General features: G+C 38.2%; 1 protein-coding gene across 1 annotated transcript in view; it reads right to left on the reverse strand.

The window, feature by feature from the left end:
* The window catches only part of RYR2 (ryanodine receptor 2), a 762,156-nt gene that overhangs the window by 201,168 nt on the left and 543,184 nt on the right, over positions 1-17,804 (reverse strand). The window contains exons 39-46 of the mRNA XM_055147039.1: positions 15,562-15,705; positions 13,516-13,789; positions 11,422-11,536; positions 9,501-9,633; positions 9,197-9,300; positions 7,548-7,683; positions 6,214-6,400; positions 2,415-2,520 (exon numbers count right to left, since the gene is read on the reverse strand). Coding sequence (XP_055003014.1) covers positions 2,415-2,520; positions 6,214-6,400; positions 7,548-7,683; positions 9,197-9,300; positions 9,501-9,633; positions 11,422-11,536; positions 13,516-13,789; positions 15,562-15,705 — 1,199 coding nt within the window. The remainder of the gene's footprint in view (positions 1-2,414; positions 2,521-6,213; positions 6,401-7,547; positions 7,684-9,196; positions 9,301-9,500; positions 9,634-11,421; positions 11,537-13,515; positions 13,790-15,561; positions 15,706-17,804) is intronic.

The raw sequence follows: 17,804 nt of genomic DNA on the forward strand, positions 1-17,804 counted from the left end.
AGTGGTAGCCATCTCACTAGACTGAACTAAGCTATATCCCCACGCCGGCTGAGAAGAAATTTTCTTCTTTCTCGGGAAGAAACGCGGTGTGTCATCAACTACAGTGTGATGTCCATTAAGCAAACAGACCTGGTGGCGTGGGAATGGGATATAAGGGGAAAAATTATGTACAAGGAACAGCGGGACGCTGGTGGAATCTCGAGCCGGAGCCGACACCAGCGCAAGACCGTCGGTTCCAGAGACTGCTTGCAGATACTCTACAAGTCTATCAACTAAGCCAGAGCCCCACGCCTGCTGATGACGGGAAATAACCATCCTTTTCGGTTTTTTTTTTCCCTTGTCAGGCAGCGTGGCGATTACTAAAACAGGCGTGAACTCGGTGGCGCGGGGCAAGGGGGAAAAAGAAAAACTATGTAACAAACAGCGGGACTTAATATCTCTATATTCTTAGCAATGGAGAACTATCAAATGCCTCCTTGGCAATAGGACTGCTTTTCTTTTTTGGGGGAAACCCCAACAACGGTAGTGAGTTGTATGTTGAAACATGGAATGTAATCGAAATAAGGCGTAAACGAAGTGAAACATATCATGTGCAAGGGTTGGGACTGGGGAGGTGGGAGGGGGCGGCAGGTATACTGGGGGGGTTGGTGATGGAAGATGGGCACTGGTGAAGTGAAGGGTGTTTGAGAACTGTATAACCGACATAATCCTGAGAACTATGTAACCCTCCACATGGTGATTCAATAAAATTTAAAAAAAAAAAAATAATAATAATAAAATCTGGTTTCCCAATATCTGGATGTCTCACTATACTTTAAGCCATTTTTATTAACAATAAACAACTGTATCAGAAAGTTGAAATTGGAGGAGATGGGTCCAAACAATACTGTGAGACCCAGTGCCTGTGGTGTGTGTGTGGGGGGGTGGTGTTTGGGTGGGTGTGGATGCTACCATGAGTGCGGAGAATCGAACCTGAAGCCTCCACATATCAAATGTGCACTTGAGTCATCTGTCTGCATCTCTCTCCCCCCACTCTCGTCATCTGTTTGTATCTCTCTCTCCCCCTAGTCTGTATCAAGAAGTAGAAAATTTCAACCTGCAGATTTTAGAGATGTAGATTCTGTGTTCGTTCAAATTGTCATTTGAGATAAAAATTTGGGATTAGTGCATTGGGATTAGTCAGTAATCTATGAAGAGAAATACTTATCTGCTATCGATAATAAGATTAAATCTTAAGATTTGTTTAGAAGTAAATCCCGTTTGCTCCAAAGAAAGGAAAAATAAAGGAAAGATAAGTTGGTTTATAAACAAAAACAGAGTCATGAAAGAAATATCAATATTGTTTCTTTAAAAAAAAATAAAGTGTTGGGGGCTGGAGGGATAGCACAGTGGGTAGGGCATTTGCCTTGCACATGGCCAACCGGATTCAATTCCTCTGTCCCTCTCAAAGAGCCTGGCAAGCTGCCAAGAGTATCCCGCCCACATGGCAGAGCCTGGCAAGCTACCCATGGTGTATTCAATATGCCAAAAACAGTAACAAGTCTCACAATGGAGATGTTACTGGTGCCCGCTCGAGCAAATCGATGGACAACAGGATGACATTGCTACAGTGCAGATGTGAGACAAAGTAAATAAATCCAAGCAACAAAAGCCACAGATATCAAGACCGGGACAAAGAGAGGGGTCTGTTAGTAGTGACTGAGTTTTTCGGCCAGACTCTTCTGAAATGTACCTGACCTCTCTCCAGCACTGGTCGCTCTTTCAAACTCAGTGCTGTTTCCCATGAGCAGGTCAAGAGGCACATTATATGGAACCTGGCTAGCATTTTTTAAATAAATGTAATGGAATAAAACTAAGTTTAAGAAACAGAATAAAAGCATTGACCCATGAAATTTTAATTTCGTCTTAGTCAAAAAACTTTAAAAAACACTAATTAGTAAGATGTGATTAGCTCTTTCCTTACACAAAATGCACCCATCCCATTTTCCTTTAAGCTGGTGTCAAGAATGTAGCAGCTTATCACACCACTAAATGTCATAAAATTACTCTTGATAGGAGTGGTGCCTTCCTACAAGCACTGAAATATGAGCAGATTCACGTTCTTTTTCTTCAAGTGTGGGACACTCTATGTCCCTGAGTATTTTTCAGATGACATACTGAAATCCCTTTAAAATGTTTATAATCACAAAGATATTTTTCAACTAAATAAAAAATTGTTCAGAAAGTAAGCTACAGCTATCATGTTTAACAGAGCAGAGAGATGAATTATTTCAAATAGCGTAATCCTTGCCAGCTACAAATATCTTAACATAGATAACATAAATAACTACAGCTGGATCCTATCTCTTTGTGGTTTTGTTTGTTTGTTTGCTTGTTTGTTTGTTTTTTGCAGGGGGTGGGTGCAAAGAACTTACATGCATTTCAGGAGCACAGCGTCCTAAAAGGTCAATCAAAGCTGCGTAAAAGGTCATGATGGCATTCCCCATGTGGATAGTATCATCTTCCTCCTCTTCTGTATCACTTTCATGGTTTTTTTCATAAGAGAAAGCAAAGCAAAGAGCACAATAAAGCAAGGGAATAATAAAAGGCTTCGTACATCAAAGGAAAAAAAACCTCTAGAATAACCTATTCAGCCTTTTCTTATATATACTTTTCATTTAGGTCTTTAGTTTATAGCTTGACATGTTTGAACGACAATATAATAAAGACCAGGCTTGAGATTTTTGTCACCAAATATATATTTCTTGGGACTTTACTGATTTCACCTTAAAATCTTTGGTTGTTGTTCCGAGAGCTATACCCGATTATGCTCAGGCCAGTGCAGCTCAGTCTCCATACAGGTTCTGAGATCGAATCCAGGGCCTCCCTTGTCCAAGGCTAACTTCAACCCCTTGAACCACATTCCCAGGCACTGATAAAACTTAATAGTAATATTTTGCAAAAGAATTAAACAATTGCTTACTTGGTGGATTCTGTCCTTTCTAGGAGCAAACAGTACACTCGTTACACAAGAGCAGAGTTAATAAAGGAAGTTGGTGAGGTTAGGAAAGTTTTGTAAATTGCAAACATGTAAATCAGGGGTAACAAAGATCCATCCTTTAATACTCAGTATGATGTTTTGCCAAGGCAAAAGTTTATAAATATGAATGAATGTGATTACATTTATTGATTCACCTCTTTATTTAACTTTTTTTTTTTTTTTTTTTTTTTTTGCTGTTTGGGTCACACCCGGCGATGCACAGGGGTTACTCCTGGCTCTGTACTCAGGAATTACTATTGGCGTTGCTCAGGGGATCAGATGGGATGCTGGGATTCGAACCTGGATGGGTCTCATGCAAGGCAAATGCCCTACCCGCTGTGCTATCACTCCAGCCCCTCAACTATCTTTTTTATTCGAATCTACCTAACTTCTATCAACAATCTAATATGTCTTCTTTCCTATTCTATGAGAAAATATGATATTTCATTACTTCCCTGCTGAGAGACAAGTCTTCATAATCTGAAAGATTATGTCATTCCTCCTTTGGTTTGGAACCTTGGCAAAGTACTGCACTTACCAGAAAACAGCCAACCCAGCTTGCTGACCTTATTCCTGGCATGTGGATGCAGAATCTCTCACCCCCACATTAGCCCTTTCTCCACCAAGGCCCCTCGGAGGGGGGTGGGGTGAGTTTCCCTCCCCGCCCCAAGCAGAGCCCCTGCAGCCGAAAACCTCCGGAAACCAGCCACAGCCATGCTCAAGGCCACTCTCCACACACTCGAAGGAGCCCCACACATGAAGGGGCCAGCATAGGAACTAAGGTATGTGGGACCCGGTGCTGAGATCTCCAAGCCTGCTTGTATCGGGACTGCTCTGTGCGCCATGTAATCCCATCAATGGCCAAGACCCAGAGACTATATAAAACAAACTTCCCGGAAGTGCGCAGCCTTGAAGCAACATCTTATAGTTTAGCCCACTGATGCAGCACACATGGGTTTGGTTTTAACATACTTACTTGTATTCTCTGATATACATTCTCTGTCCCTCTGGGAGAGCCTGGCAAGCTGCCGAGAGTATCCCGCCCTCATAATAGAGCCTGGCAAGCTCCCTGTGGTGTTTTTGAGATGCCAAATATCAAATTTGAATTAACCAGTAACAATAACAGGTCTCATTCCCCTGACCCTGAGTCTCCAATCGTTCAGAAAGATGAGTAAGGAGAGGCTGCTAAAATCTCAAGGCTGGGACAAATGGGGACGTTACTGGTGCCCGCTCGAGCAAATCAATGAACAACGGGATGACAGTGTTGACAGTGATAATGATAGTGGTTTCTGGTATGTAAGGCTGTTCCTTAAGATCCCAGTATATACCTACATGTATGGTTCTTTTGTTTTGTTTAGTTTATAATCCACACTCGGTGGTGCTTTAAAGCATACTCCTGGCTCTGTGCTTAGAGATTACTCCTAGTGGTGTTTGGGGAACCATGTGGGATTCTGGGTACAGAATCAAGGTCTGTAGCATGCAAGGCAAATGCCTTACCCACGGTACTATCTCTATGCCCTCCCACCCCAACCTCCACACATTATTCTGGACTAGGGATTTCTTGATACTTTTCTACTATTAAATGAAAGTAAAGGATCAGTAAGACTAACTGATTAACATGTTAACATTTTTGGGGGCACTCTGAAACTAGAAGCCTGCCATAGGTACTAAAAGAACATTTATGCAGGGGTGGAGCAATAGCACAATGGGTAGGTTGCTTGCCACTTTACAAGCAGATGACCCGGATTAGATCCCCAGCACCTCATTTGGTCACCTGAGCCCTGCCAGGAGTGATCCCTGAGTGCAGAGCCAAGAGTATACCCTGACTATCAGTGGGTGTGGTCCCAAAACAAATAAGCAAAACAAAAAAGAATACTTGTGCCCTTTCTAATATAGAATTAGTATTTATGAAATTTGTTTGGAAATTTTTTCTTTAATAAGGCCTATTTTGTATCTTTACTAGTGGTAGTTAAGAAGGATGACAGTCCAATAGGACTCTGATATCTTTAATAAAGAAAGAGAAAGAGGGGCTGGAGTGATAGCACAGCGGGTAGGGCGTTTGCCTTGCACGCGGCCGACCCGGGTTCAAATCCCAGCATCCCATATGGTCCCCTGAGCACCGCCAGGAGTAATTCCTGAGTGCAGAGCCAGGAGTAACCCCTGTGCATCACCAGGTGTGACCCCCCCGCCAAAAAAAAAGAGAAAGAGAAAGAAAATGCAGGTGCCTGGATTAATTTATGCCACTTGCTGGGGTTAGACATTAAACTTTGTATTTTTTGGTGCAATATGGGGAGTTATCACGTGTCCTCAGTCACCACTAGCTTAGCCAGTCATTCTACTGCTCAATGATACCCCTTTTCTGCATTTTACTACCATAGTTTATTAGCCTCCCCAATATTTTACTGTTAAATTGTACTATCTCTCACTATTATCATGAAAACTACCTACCTTTCCTCTGAACTCTAAAGTCAAAGACTCACCTATCATCATTTCTGTCTTTCATTTTATATAGCCTTCCTGAAAATGACACACTGTAGCACTGTAGCACTGTCATCCTGTTGTTCAGTGATTTGCTCGAGCAGGCACCAGTAATGTCTCCATTGTGAGACTTGTTACTGTTTTTGGCATATCGAATATGCCACGGGCAGCTTGCTAGGCTCTGCCATGTGGGCAGAATACTCTCGGTAGCTTGCCGGGCTCTCCAAGAGGTACGGAGGAATTGAACCCGGGTAAATCACCTAAAACCCATTATCTCTCTACCAAGTCCATATGAATTCCTATAGTTCTTTATTGTTTGCTTGGTTTTTGGTGTTGGGACCACAACTCTGGTTTTTGAGTGGGGTGGTACTCACTGCTTACTCCTGGCAGTGCTTGGAGGACCACGTGGGATGTGGGGATTGAATCTGGATCACCAGCATGAAAGGTAAGAAGGCACACACCCTACCCACTGCACTATGGTCCCTACCACCAGTTCCTTTTGAATTCATTAAACCTTATTCCATCACCATGTCCAAACTCTTTATACTTCCAAGTCTAACACACTTGATTTTTAAGGGGCAGAATCATGAATATTTGAACGTGATTACATTTCAAGGAAAGGGCTATATTACAATGAATAAAAATAAAATTGTGCTTTGGCAAATATCAAGTTAATTAATATAACTGACATCAAAAAGTGTGTAGATTAGACCTACAGTGTTTTACTGGATCCGCTAGTTGGTGAGGGACCATCTCGAGAAGGATCCTCAGCTATTTTTATGGCCTCTTCCATGGCTGCTAGAAGACCATTCCCACCTTCTCCTCTCAGAGCAGGGCCAAAACATTCCGGCCTCCTGATGAGCAGTCTCACGACCACATTGGCATTCTCCTCCACACTCTCCCCTAAGATGAAAGGAGGAGCATAAATAAGTAAAGACTGAGTAAGTAGAAGTTCTGAGCATAAAAATAATTTACCAATTTACATTTAAAGAAGGACTGGAGCAATAGCACAGCGGGTAGGGTGTTTGCCTTGCACGAGGCCGACCCAGGTTCAATTCCTCCATCCCTCTCAGAGAGCCTGGCAAGCTACCGAGAGTATCCTGCCCAAACGGCAGAGCCTGGTAAGCTATCCGTGGTGTATTCGATATGTCAAAAGCAGTAACAACAAGTCTCACAATGGAGATGTTACTGATGCCCGCTTGAGCAAATCTATGAACAACAGGACGATGGTGCTACAGTGCTACATTTAAAGAAAATAACTAAAACCAATGAACATAGTAGTAATTTAATCAAAACTATGTCTTTATTTGGGGGGAGTGTGGGGTGAGGTACACCTGACACCCACTGGGGGCTGTTCCCAGCAGTGTGCTCATGGATACTCCCATGAATCTCTGTTTTGGGGAGGCTCTTAAGTGCCAGGATTGAACTGGTGCTCCCACTGGCAAAGTATAAGCTCCAGCCCTTTAACTCATGTCCGTTAGTTCCTGAACCACAAATTTAATGCAGAGAAAATGGCAAATTTCTTGCCTTGAAACTTTTCAAAGTAAAGACAACTGTGAGGGACATAAAAAAAATATTTCTATTAATGTGTTTACAAGAAATAAAACCACAACTCCAACTATTATTAGATGCCATCATAAAAATGTATAAGAACATGCCACAAAATTTTGACTTAATGATAATATATGACATCATTAGGAAATCTACAATACAAATTATTACTCTGAAGCTATTACTAATTATGGAGAGCTGACTTGAGTTTGATATCAAGTCCCTATTACCCAAGTAATCCCCACCACTGCAGGACCTGAGAAGTACTGCATCCTAGAGGCCTTCCATTAAACTGCTGGTGAGCTGAGAATCAATAGTGGGACCTCAGGCCACCTGAAAAGCAATTGTGAGCTCCACCTCCCCCCCAAAGAAAAAGATTACTCATTATAAAATATTCAATTTCCTAATTTCATGTAAATACTGGTATGTATTGTTTTTTATAGACCTTCTTTTATGAAGTTTTAAAATGTACAAAAATGCCCCAAGTAATAAGTCCTACCATTACAGAAGACAGCAAATCTGAGAAAATCAAGATATCGCTCTCCTTCAACTGGATTCCACCCAATATCAGGATAACCTTTAGACACCAGCATCTGACAACTCTGGAGTCCACAACCAGCCAAATATCGAACTACCTACAAACAAGATAATAGCAAAAGCATTATCTCCTGGATTATGTCATTAGAGACCTGCCCTATGGTAAATGTTATCCTCAGAGGACAGGTTGAAGCAAATGTTCTAAAAATAATGCAAATAAAATCAGTACAACTCACAAGGCTTTAAGAAAAAAATTGGAATAAAGAAATATTAACAAATCTTAACAAAGTGATATTATTTATGAAATAATTCTAATAATTCTACAAAAGTCAAATATTCTAATTTTCATGTCATTTAATTAAGATTTTTATCTACAAAAATCATAATATTCAACGAACTCCAAAAATGTCTGGCCCTGGGCCATCCATATTGAAAGATATATCTGGGAATGATCATTTATTGATGTGGATTAATTACAAAATGATACATCAGTTTAATGGAGGGAAGGGAGCTATGGGAAAAAATAGAGAGAATAAACAGAGCCAGCCACAAATCCTTCTCTTCAAATCTGGCCTGTTTTATTACTGGGTCACATTGTGCAAATTACTTAAACATTTTTAGCCACAATTTCACTGTCCATAAATATTTGGGATAAAACTAGCTTTGTCTCTCTCTCTCTCTCTCTCTCTTTCTCTCTCTCTCTCTCTCTATATATACATATATATGTATATATATATAAATGGATTTAACAAAATACAATTTCTGTTTAATCTGGGGATGCAGCCCAGCAGCAGACCCCTGACATTGCATGTATGTAGCCCTGAGGCAATCCCTGGCACCAAAACAAAATTCTGCTAAGTTTTAATTTCTAAAATATATGTGAAATTAGAGGAGGAAGAAAGTAACAGTTGCAATGCCTTTTTTCTATTTAAATCCTCTTATTATAGCTGAGGTAACATGGATATTGTAGTGTTAACATATATGCTTTGGTGTACAACATCATTGTACCTCTGTACCCACCAAAGTGCCTTCAAAGTAAGATGAATTATTTGAAAAATTCTGGTAAGATGATTAATAAAATTATCTTACAAGGCTTGCTCTTTTCTGCTAAATAGGGATGCAACATAAAGACCAGGAAGATGGCTTAGAATTTAATTGCATTATAATAAAGAGATGTTCTGGAAATCTGGAAAACATATTTGTGGCTTAATATGCTTAGTTTACCAATTACTACAGTTTCTGCTGGTATAAATAGACTCCTTTATGCTATAAAATATATAAAAACAATTCTAAAATATTTTATGTAATTAAAATGTTTGATTAAAGTATAAGTAACAATGGGTACTGTGAAAAGAGAAGATAAACATGAATGCATATGAAATAAGTTGATTCCCTCTTCAGAGAAAAATGCATGTTTTAGGGGAAACACCTTATGTCAAATTTGTGGTTCTTTATAACTTATTATAAGGTTACATATAACATAGGTAACATTTAGAGTTCCTTTTGAGGATATCACATAAATACAACTATATTATAATAGTTTCAAATTATCTTGACAAATAATCATAAAGAAATTTAAGTCACAAAAACACTGGCAGGAACATTGCCTACCTTTTCTAGATCTGGTTCTCGCAAAGCTAAGGCCAATTCATTATTATCCATCACTGACGCAGCTGCCACATCAAGTGGTGTAGAACCCCTCATTGCTGGTGAGGCTATTAATTCAAAAAGAGATAAAATGATACATGGATTATCCTGCAACTAGCAATTTTTATTAAAACCAAGTTTCAAATACAATTTAATTGCTAAATGTGATACAGATCACATTAACATAGATATTAATCTATTTAAAAGTTTATTTTCCATATAAATAGTCATTTTATCTTAAAAATTAAAGATTCACACATCTACTTACCTAGACCAACACTGCTGTTTTCCAATAAATAACTGAGATGATCAAACATAGCTTTTTGATTCTGCCTACTTATACGACAGAAGTAACAGAGAAAACGACAACAGTTGGCCACCATCTTAGGAAAAGTGATTTCCTGCATAAAGAATATTCAGTTATTTATGAAAGCAAAGGATTACAAAATTGAGTGCAGAAGATTAGGTTCCTATCACCTTGTTAATTGTGTGTCCAAGACTGCCAAATCAGAGATATAAAAGACTTTCAAATGCCCAGATTTTATCTCATCCCATCCTTCAGACATGGAGATATGCAGTGCATTTTTTTAAAAAAAAAAAAAAAGATGAAGGGACATTAGTGGAGGGAACTGGACACTGGTGAAGGAATTGTTGTTGGAACATTGCTGAAACTTAATAATGAATAACTGTAACTCTGTAATCATGGTGATAAATTTTAAATTATTAAAACATTGAAGATGGATAAGTTCATATATATTAGGTTAGGAGGTATAACTAAACGAGAGCTTATACAATTTTTTTAATTCCACTTTAATACTTGAGACCACATAACAATGTTTTATTATATATATTATTACTGTCATCACTGTCATCACTATCATCCCGTTGCTGATTGATTTGTTCGAGTGGGCACCAGTAACGTCTCTCATTGAGAGACTTATTGTTACTGTTTTGGCATATCCAATATGCACGGGTAGCTTGCCAGGCTCTGCCTCTCGGGCTCGATACGCTCAGTAGTTTGCCGGGCTCTCCAAGAGGGGCGGAGGAATTGAACACGGGTCGGCCACCACTATGCTATCGCTCCAGCCCTATATTATTACTATCACATCTGTTCACTATGAAGATTTCAAGAATTTGAAACTTTTCTGATTGGCACATGACTTATGGGTTGTATTTGCTTCAGCAGGCAATCTACCTACTCAGTTCCATTAAACACATTCTCTTGATCATGCATTATTACACTGCACATGATTCATGCAGTTCTTTCTAAGTAATATACATATTTTTAAAATTTTTATTAATGAATCACTGTGAGGTACAGTTACAAACTTATGAACTTTCATGTTTGCATTTTCTTTACATCCCTCCTAATATATTTTTATAAAATATTTATGTCTTTCTAGGCAGTAACTGAACATGAGGAATATGGCCTTTTTGCTATAATATGAAAATGCATCTTGAAATTTCAAAACTATTTAAATATACTCTGCAACTCGGAAGTCATTAAAATATGTGTAGTTTATAAAATTTGATTTGGTTTATGCCATATAATTTTGGTGCAAATTTAATTCCTTTGAGGTTTACTTAATCTCACAAAAATACTACTAGCATCAATCTCAAATCGTGGTCTGAATTAGGAATTTAGTGGAACTATTATTACCTGGAATCACGGGCATGACTAGGTCAGAACATGTTTATTTTAAATGTGAATGAATACTTATAATTAAAAAATTAATCACTCCTAAGGCATTAACTCTTAAGACATAAATATGCATCAAGTGAAGATAATGAGATATTAAGTATACAGTACATGACAGAAGTTGCTAATACTATCAGGGAAATAGCAGGAAATCCAACTCTCAATTTGTAAGGTCGTATTTGTTTTTTCACAATCAATATTCTTTATTTTTGACCCATATTTATACACCCAATCTGTGTGCCAGGGTTACTCCTGGTGGTGCTTAAGGGATCACATGGAGCTGAGAATCAAACCCAAGGTTCCTGCATTCAGAACACATGCTCAGCTGGCTGAGTTATCTCTCAGGCCCTCAAAAGGTGTTTGTAAAATCAAAAATTAAAAACAAAATAGTCCTAAGAGGATTTAAGAAATTATCAGTAAGAATATACAATGCATGTGTTCCCAGAAGTGGTACTATATGGAGTCCCAAGAATGAAAGGTTATTCCTTACCTTGGACTCTCCACCTCCCAAAACATTCACCATGACCTCCATCACTGTCTCATGCATACCAAGAGCCCTCATGAGATTAGGGTGCTGGTAAAATACTTTGTTATTCATGATATCCCTAGAAAAGAGAGGATATGCATAAGGGGAAAGCAAAGAGTTTAAAGCAATATTTAAATTAAAATATATATGAAGCATTACTAGCTCTCTGAAATCATCCCTACCATGTATGAAAAATATCATAGTAAAGAAAAAGTTAATAAGCATAAGTTTAATTTTGAAATATTAATAAACTACCAAAAATAGTATATAAGTTGTATATTTGCTTTAATTACAATGTTCTCTACATGCAAACATTAGCTTACATAAAATGCATAAAAATATCTATATAAATTCTTGATAAATGTTTTCATAGTGTTGATAATCCGTCAAATCCGTCATCCCGTTGCGGGCACCAGTAACGTCTCTCACTGAGAGACTTATTGTTACTGTTTTTGGCATATCCAATATGCACGGGAAGATTTCGAGGCTCTGCCGATACTCAGTAGCTTGCCGGGCTCTCCGAGAGGGGTGGAGGAATCGAACACAGGTCGGCAGTGTGAAAGGCGAATGCCCAACCGCTGTGCTATCGCTCCAGCCCCAGTGTTGATAATACTAAATATATTTGTATGTAAAATTAAAATATCATTTCTTCTCAGTTATTTCTAACAAAATGTCTTTATTTGTTCTTATTATTTTGCTATTGTTGAGAGGCTACTTAAAGGGGTGTTCAGTAGGTTTCTAGGATCACATCTAGTGGTGTTGGGGATGGGCGGGCACACAGCGTCAGAGACAGAACCCAGGAATGCTCAAGCAAGAAATGCACTCTACCATTTGAACTCTATCTTAAATACAAAGGCTTTTAAGAGATATATATTTCCATAATAAGTTAATACACATAAAGTTCAGTAAAAGTAATATAACTAATTGAAGCAAACATTAATTAAACCAACATCAGATGACAACCAAAATGATTCGTATTATTATTACTGCATTGCACAATACTATTATAGAATGTTGGTATTTTCCTAATATCTGTTCAAGAGTCATTATAAATAACTTTGCCTTTTATTTATTTCATTGTTGTTTTTTTTAGTTTGCAACTCAGGTGTATACTCAGAATTTACTCCTGGCTCTGTGCTCAGGGATCTCTCCTGGCAGGGATTGGAGACCTCATGGAGTGTCAGGGATTGAGTACTACCCACTATACTATCTCTCTAACCCTACAGCTTTGCTTTTTAAAACTTTAACATCAGTCAAACTAAGGGTGGGATTTTTTTATATAAAATGTTTTCTTGTCAGAGCTATACCAAGAAAATGACATGTACTCTGCAGAAAATGGAAACCTGCTGTTTGAATTTGAATTCTCTGTGTATCTTATCTATCCTTTTTTTCCATATCCTTCTTTTAGCAGTATGACTATATCAAGAGGATATAATTGTATGTAATTTCCTACATTTTTCAGTTTTATTTTTCACTTTTTTTTCTTGCTTTTTTGGGTCACACCCGGCAATGCACAGAGGTTACTCCTGGCTCTGCACTCAGGAATCACCCCTGGTGGTGCTCAGGGGACCATATGGGATGCTGGGAATCGAACCTGGGTCGGCCACGTGCAAGGCAAATGCCCTACTGGCTGTGCTATTGCTCCAGCCCCTTATTTTTTCACTTTTAATGTCATTTATTTTTCATTCAAATAATGAAAGTTGTTGAGAGTATACTCAGAAAAGTGACTTTGGGGCCACACCATGAGAATGGAATAATTTATTTCATACAAAAGCAAATTACAAAAGTAATTTAGCCCGTTCTGTCACTTTGGATGGCAGTACATTATGCAAGAAAACCTTCACTCTGGAGCCACATTTGTCATCACTGGGTAAATTCTCTTCTTAATTCAAATAATCTCAAAGTATTTAAATGGAAAATCTTGCTTGCCGTCATAGATAATCAATAGGTCTATAATCTTATACCCGTAAATATTAACAAAACTGCCGTATTATTACTGGAATATAAACTATTTGAATAAATTAAAAAGACAATGGTTGTAATAATGGAATGATTTACCCTAATCCACGAATCATAAGTTTCTCTTCTTCTTTGCCCATTCTCACACTTAACAAAGAACGGATTTGACCAAGAGACGCCAGCAGGTTGATGGTATCTTCCACTGAAACACCATTTATAGTGTAGGTCTTCGGCAGAGCCCGAACCAGACCCCCGATGCCATCATACTGTCGATGGAGCAACATAAACATGGCCCTCACCAACTCAGGGTCTTCAATGACAGACTCTTGAGCCCATCGGACCATCGTGTCTGATATCAACTGTTGTAGAGTAGCTGTAAAATCATTATAGATATTTCAAAAGAGGAGAAATAATAAGGAACAAAATCAGCTGGGTATTTCAACTGCATATCTTAGGTCCTAATTTACCATAAGTATTTGCTACCAGAGTTGAAAAGCCTAGAACTACTATTTGAAGATAATAAAGGTTATGTAAACATTTTATAAATGTCAACAGAATAAGCCGTGAGCATGCATAAAAACACAAAATTTCCTTTAGAATCCACTATTATAATTGAATTATTTTAATTTATAAAAATTAAAACCAAGTTTTTCAAAACCACTACAATATGAATTGTGATTTTTATTTTCTTTGTTCTTTATGCATCTCTAACATCATATATCCTTACTCTTAAACAAGTATTTATTAAATTGTTTCCTAATTTGAGTTATTTACAATGGTGACCTGAGATAATTATACTTTATATTAATTGTGGATCCTGAATTGTCACTGACGAAACCTTCAAAAGGATTTTAATGTGAAACTATATTGAAGTGAAAAAGTATTTCCTATATATGAATTGCTAGAAATGTAATATGCAATGGTAGTACACATGAAAGTGATAAACTTTCAAACCTTTAAAAATAAATACCAAAATTGATGAAGCTAAGTAGAACTGATGTGACCAATGACTACCTAGCAAAGTATTTAATTCTTATGAAAACACAGGTTGAAGAAGCTATTTTATCTATACATTAAGAGAAAAGAAAATGACTGCCAGTTTTAAGCAGATACAAAATGCAGATAAGATGTCAATATACTTCCACATATTTCAAAACCATGCTGTCATTTTAATAGGTCAAAATCATTAGCTTGATGCTAACAAAAATCATAAGAAAATGATTTCTGATGTTTAAGACTTTGTCCTGTTTTTGGCATATGGAATACACCACGGGTAGCTTGCTAGGCTCTGATGTGCAGGCAGGATATTACTGTAGCTGACCTAAATTTGGTAGTGATAATAAAGAAAAAATTGAGTGGGTCAGAGAGCTTAACCAATGGAATGAGCACGTGTTTGGCATGCATGAGACATAGATTTGATGATCCCCTAAGCACAGCCAGATGTAGCCCAAAACTCCATTATCTGTGACCCCCCAAAACGAAATAAATGAATAAATATTAAAAAATAAATTTAGTAACTTATTGGAAAAAATAAAAAAATATGAGTTTATGAATTTATTTTTCTTTTCAGTAAAAGTTGCTAATAAGTCAGTGTTGCATCTTACAATTGGGGTTTCAAAGAGAGGTGATAAGAATACAGGTCTACTAGGAACCCTTTCTGGATGAGTGTCATGTCTGAGGCTGTTCTAATCTTGGTTTCAAATATCAGTCATTACTCTTTAGCTAAGGAGGGTAGAGATAAAGCAGGAATGTGTACCACTTTAGCAAATACTTCAGAACCAAAACATAGATACAGATAATAGTCATTTAGAGAAAGGTTTGCACTGGATGCAAAAAAAAAAAAATCTGGAAAAAAATAACATCATATTTAGAAAGCAAAGGCTACATTCCTCCCTTAATACTTTCTCTTGATAGACTTCAAATACCTAAAGTTGCAGTTCTGTTGGGAGTCCATCCACCCTTCTAATGCTCTCTCTCAATCTGTTCTGCTGTCTACTACTGCAGCTAGAGACATCTAGTTAAGAATCTGATTCTTGGAAGTTGCACACAGAGTTCTCACTGGTTAATCTAGTGTGTTACTAGTTCAAAGGATGAATCAGTGCCAGCAGCTGAGTCACTCTGTCAGTGCCCTTTCACACTGCTTACAGGACTTCTGGGAGTCACTCTCAACTGGCTTTTCAGCTTGTTTCTTCTTCAGGTATGTCACCTTTTCTACCAGGGACAGCAGGCGTCCTCTAATTGTTAAATCACTGTTTCCATCCAGAGACCCATCTTCATCCAGCTCAATCCCTAGTAGAAAAGAAGATAAATAAACAAATAAATAAATATGCATATGTGTATATGGTGTGTGTGTGTGGGTGTGTGTGTTTTAAACATACAGCCCTGTAGCACTGCACTGTAGCACTGCCGTCCTGTTGTTCATCAATTTGCTCGAGCGGGCACCAGGAACGTCTCCATTGTGAGACTTTGTACTGTTTTTGGCATATGGAATACACCATGGGTAGCTTGCTAGGCTCTGATGTGCAGGCAGGATATTACGGTAGCTTGCCAGGCTCTCCGAGAGGGACAGAGGAATCGAACCCGGGTCATTGTGTTATTGCTCAGTCCCTCAGGCTTTCTCCTAAAATTTTCCATCAATTATTTAACATAGTTTCTTTTTTCAATCATGGCCCCCTTTTAACCTTGTTTCCTTCCTATGGTCCCTTATCCTACTATCTTACTATCATACCCTAGTTTTGTGCTATCATTCCCTATCTCAGTCATTTTTTTTTCTTTTTGGGTCACACCCGGCGATGCACAGGGCTTACTCCTGGCTCTGCACTCAGAAATTACCCCTGACAGTGCTCAGAGGACCATATGGGATGCTGGGAATCGGACCTGGGTCGGCCGCGTGCAAAGCAAACGCCTTACCCGCTGTGCTATCGCTCCAGCACCTATGTCAGCCATTTTTATATGTGATCCCACTAGAATATCCTGGAAGCCCCCAAGGAAACATATGACCCCAAGTTAAGAAATGTTGGTTTAAAGTTTCCATGTCTAAAACATTTGGCAATGAATAAAGCAATTCTCACCTACTAAATTTCCTATGGAAGACTCATTCCTAGGCCTCTTTTGTTCCTTTCTCTTTTCCCCTTTTCCCTTGGACTCAGGGCTACAAAAACCCAGGGCAATAGAGCCAAATCTTGATGTTGGAGTCATGATCAATTCTACTACTTGATCATATAGACTCTACATTCGACACATATAATACTATATGTGGGCACTCTCTGTATAAAACTATCGTTCTACCCTTTCTACCCTGCCTGAACTTCCATAACTTTTATCCTACTAAATAACCTCCAGAAATGTTAGCAATATTTTAGCAGTTGAAAGAGAGAGAGAATTGGTTTATTTTAAGTAACAACTGTTTTTAAAAAATTATTTATTTATTTAATTTTAAAGAAACACCATGAGATACAATTATAGACTTATACACTTTCATGATTACATTTCAGTCATACACTAGTCAAGAGTACCATCTCTCCACCAGTACCCATTCTCCCCCACTAATATTCCCAGTATCCCTCCCAACACTCCCACCTCAGCTCCCACTCCTCGCCTCTGTGGCAGGTGCATCCCCTTTTGTTCTCGCTCTCCTTTTGGGTGTTGTGGTTTGCAATGCAGGTAAGAAGTGGCCATCATGTTAGGTCTATAGTCTACTTTCACCATGCATCTCCCATCCCGAGCAAGACCTCCAAGTGTCTTTTGCTTGGTGGTCTCTTCTCTATCTCAGCTGCCTTTTCTCCCACCATGTGTGGCCGGCTTCCAAGCTGTGGAGGAATCCTCCTGGTCCTTACTGCTACTACCCTTGGGTGTTAATCTCCCATTATGTTACTTTATATTCCACAAATAAATGCAGTCATTCTATGTCTGTCCCTCTATTTCTGACTCATTTCACTTAACATAATACTCTCCATGTCGATCCACTTATATGCAAATATGACTTCATCCCTGCTAACAGTATTCCATTGTGTAGATGTACCAGAGTTTCTTTAACCAGACATCTGTTCTCAGGAGAATTGGTTTAAATGAAATGTTTTATTTCTAAAGTAACTATTCTGGATTTTAGGGAACCCATATGTAAACATATGTTTATGTATGGATTCTACAAAATTCAAAATATATGTATGTATATATGTGTGTGAAGTATAACTTTTCAGTAGACATTTAAAGGGTGGCTCTTAGTCATAACTTACTATCGAAGGTGAAGCTTTACTCTTTACTAAAATAATAACATCAGTGGTACTATATATGTCATTAAAGAAATATCTCTTTTTCTTAAAGAGATATTTAAGAACATAAACTGGAATATAAGCTTAGTCACACTGTATCATAAAAAGAGAAAGGAC

Source organism: Sorex araneus, chromosome 9, assembly GCF_027595985.1.
Source record: "Sorex araneus isolate mSorAra2 chromosome 9, mSorAra2.pri, whole genome shotgun sequence".
Lineage (NCBI taxonomy): Eukaryota > Metazoa > Chordata > Mammalia > Eulipotyphla > Soricidae > Sorex > Sorex araneus.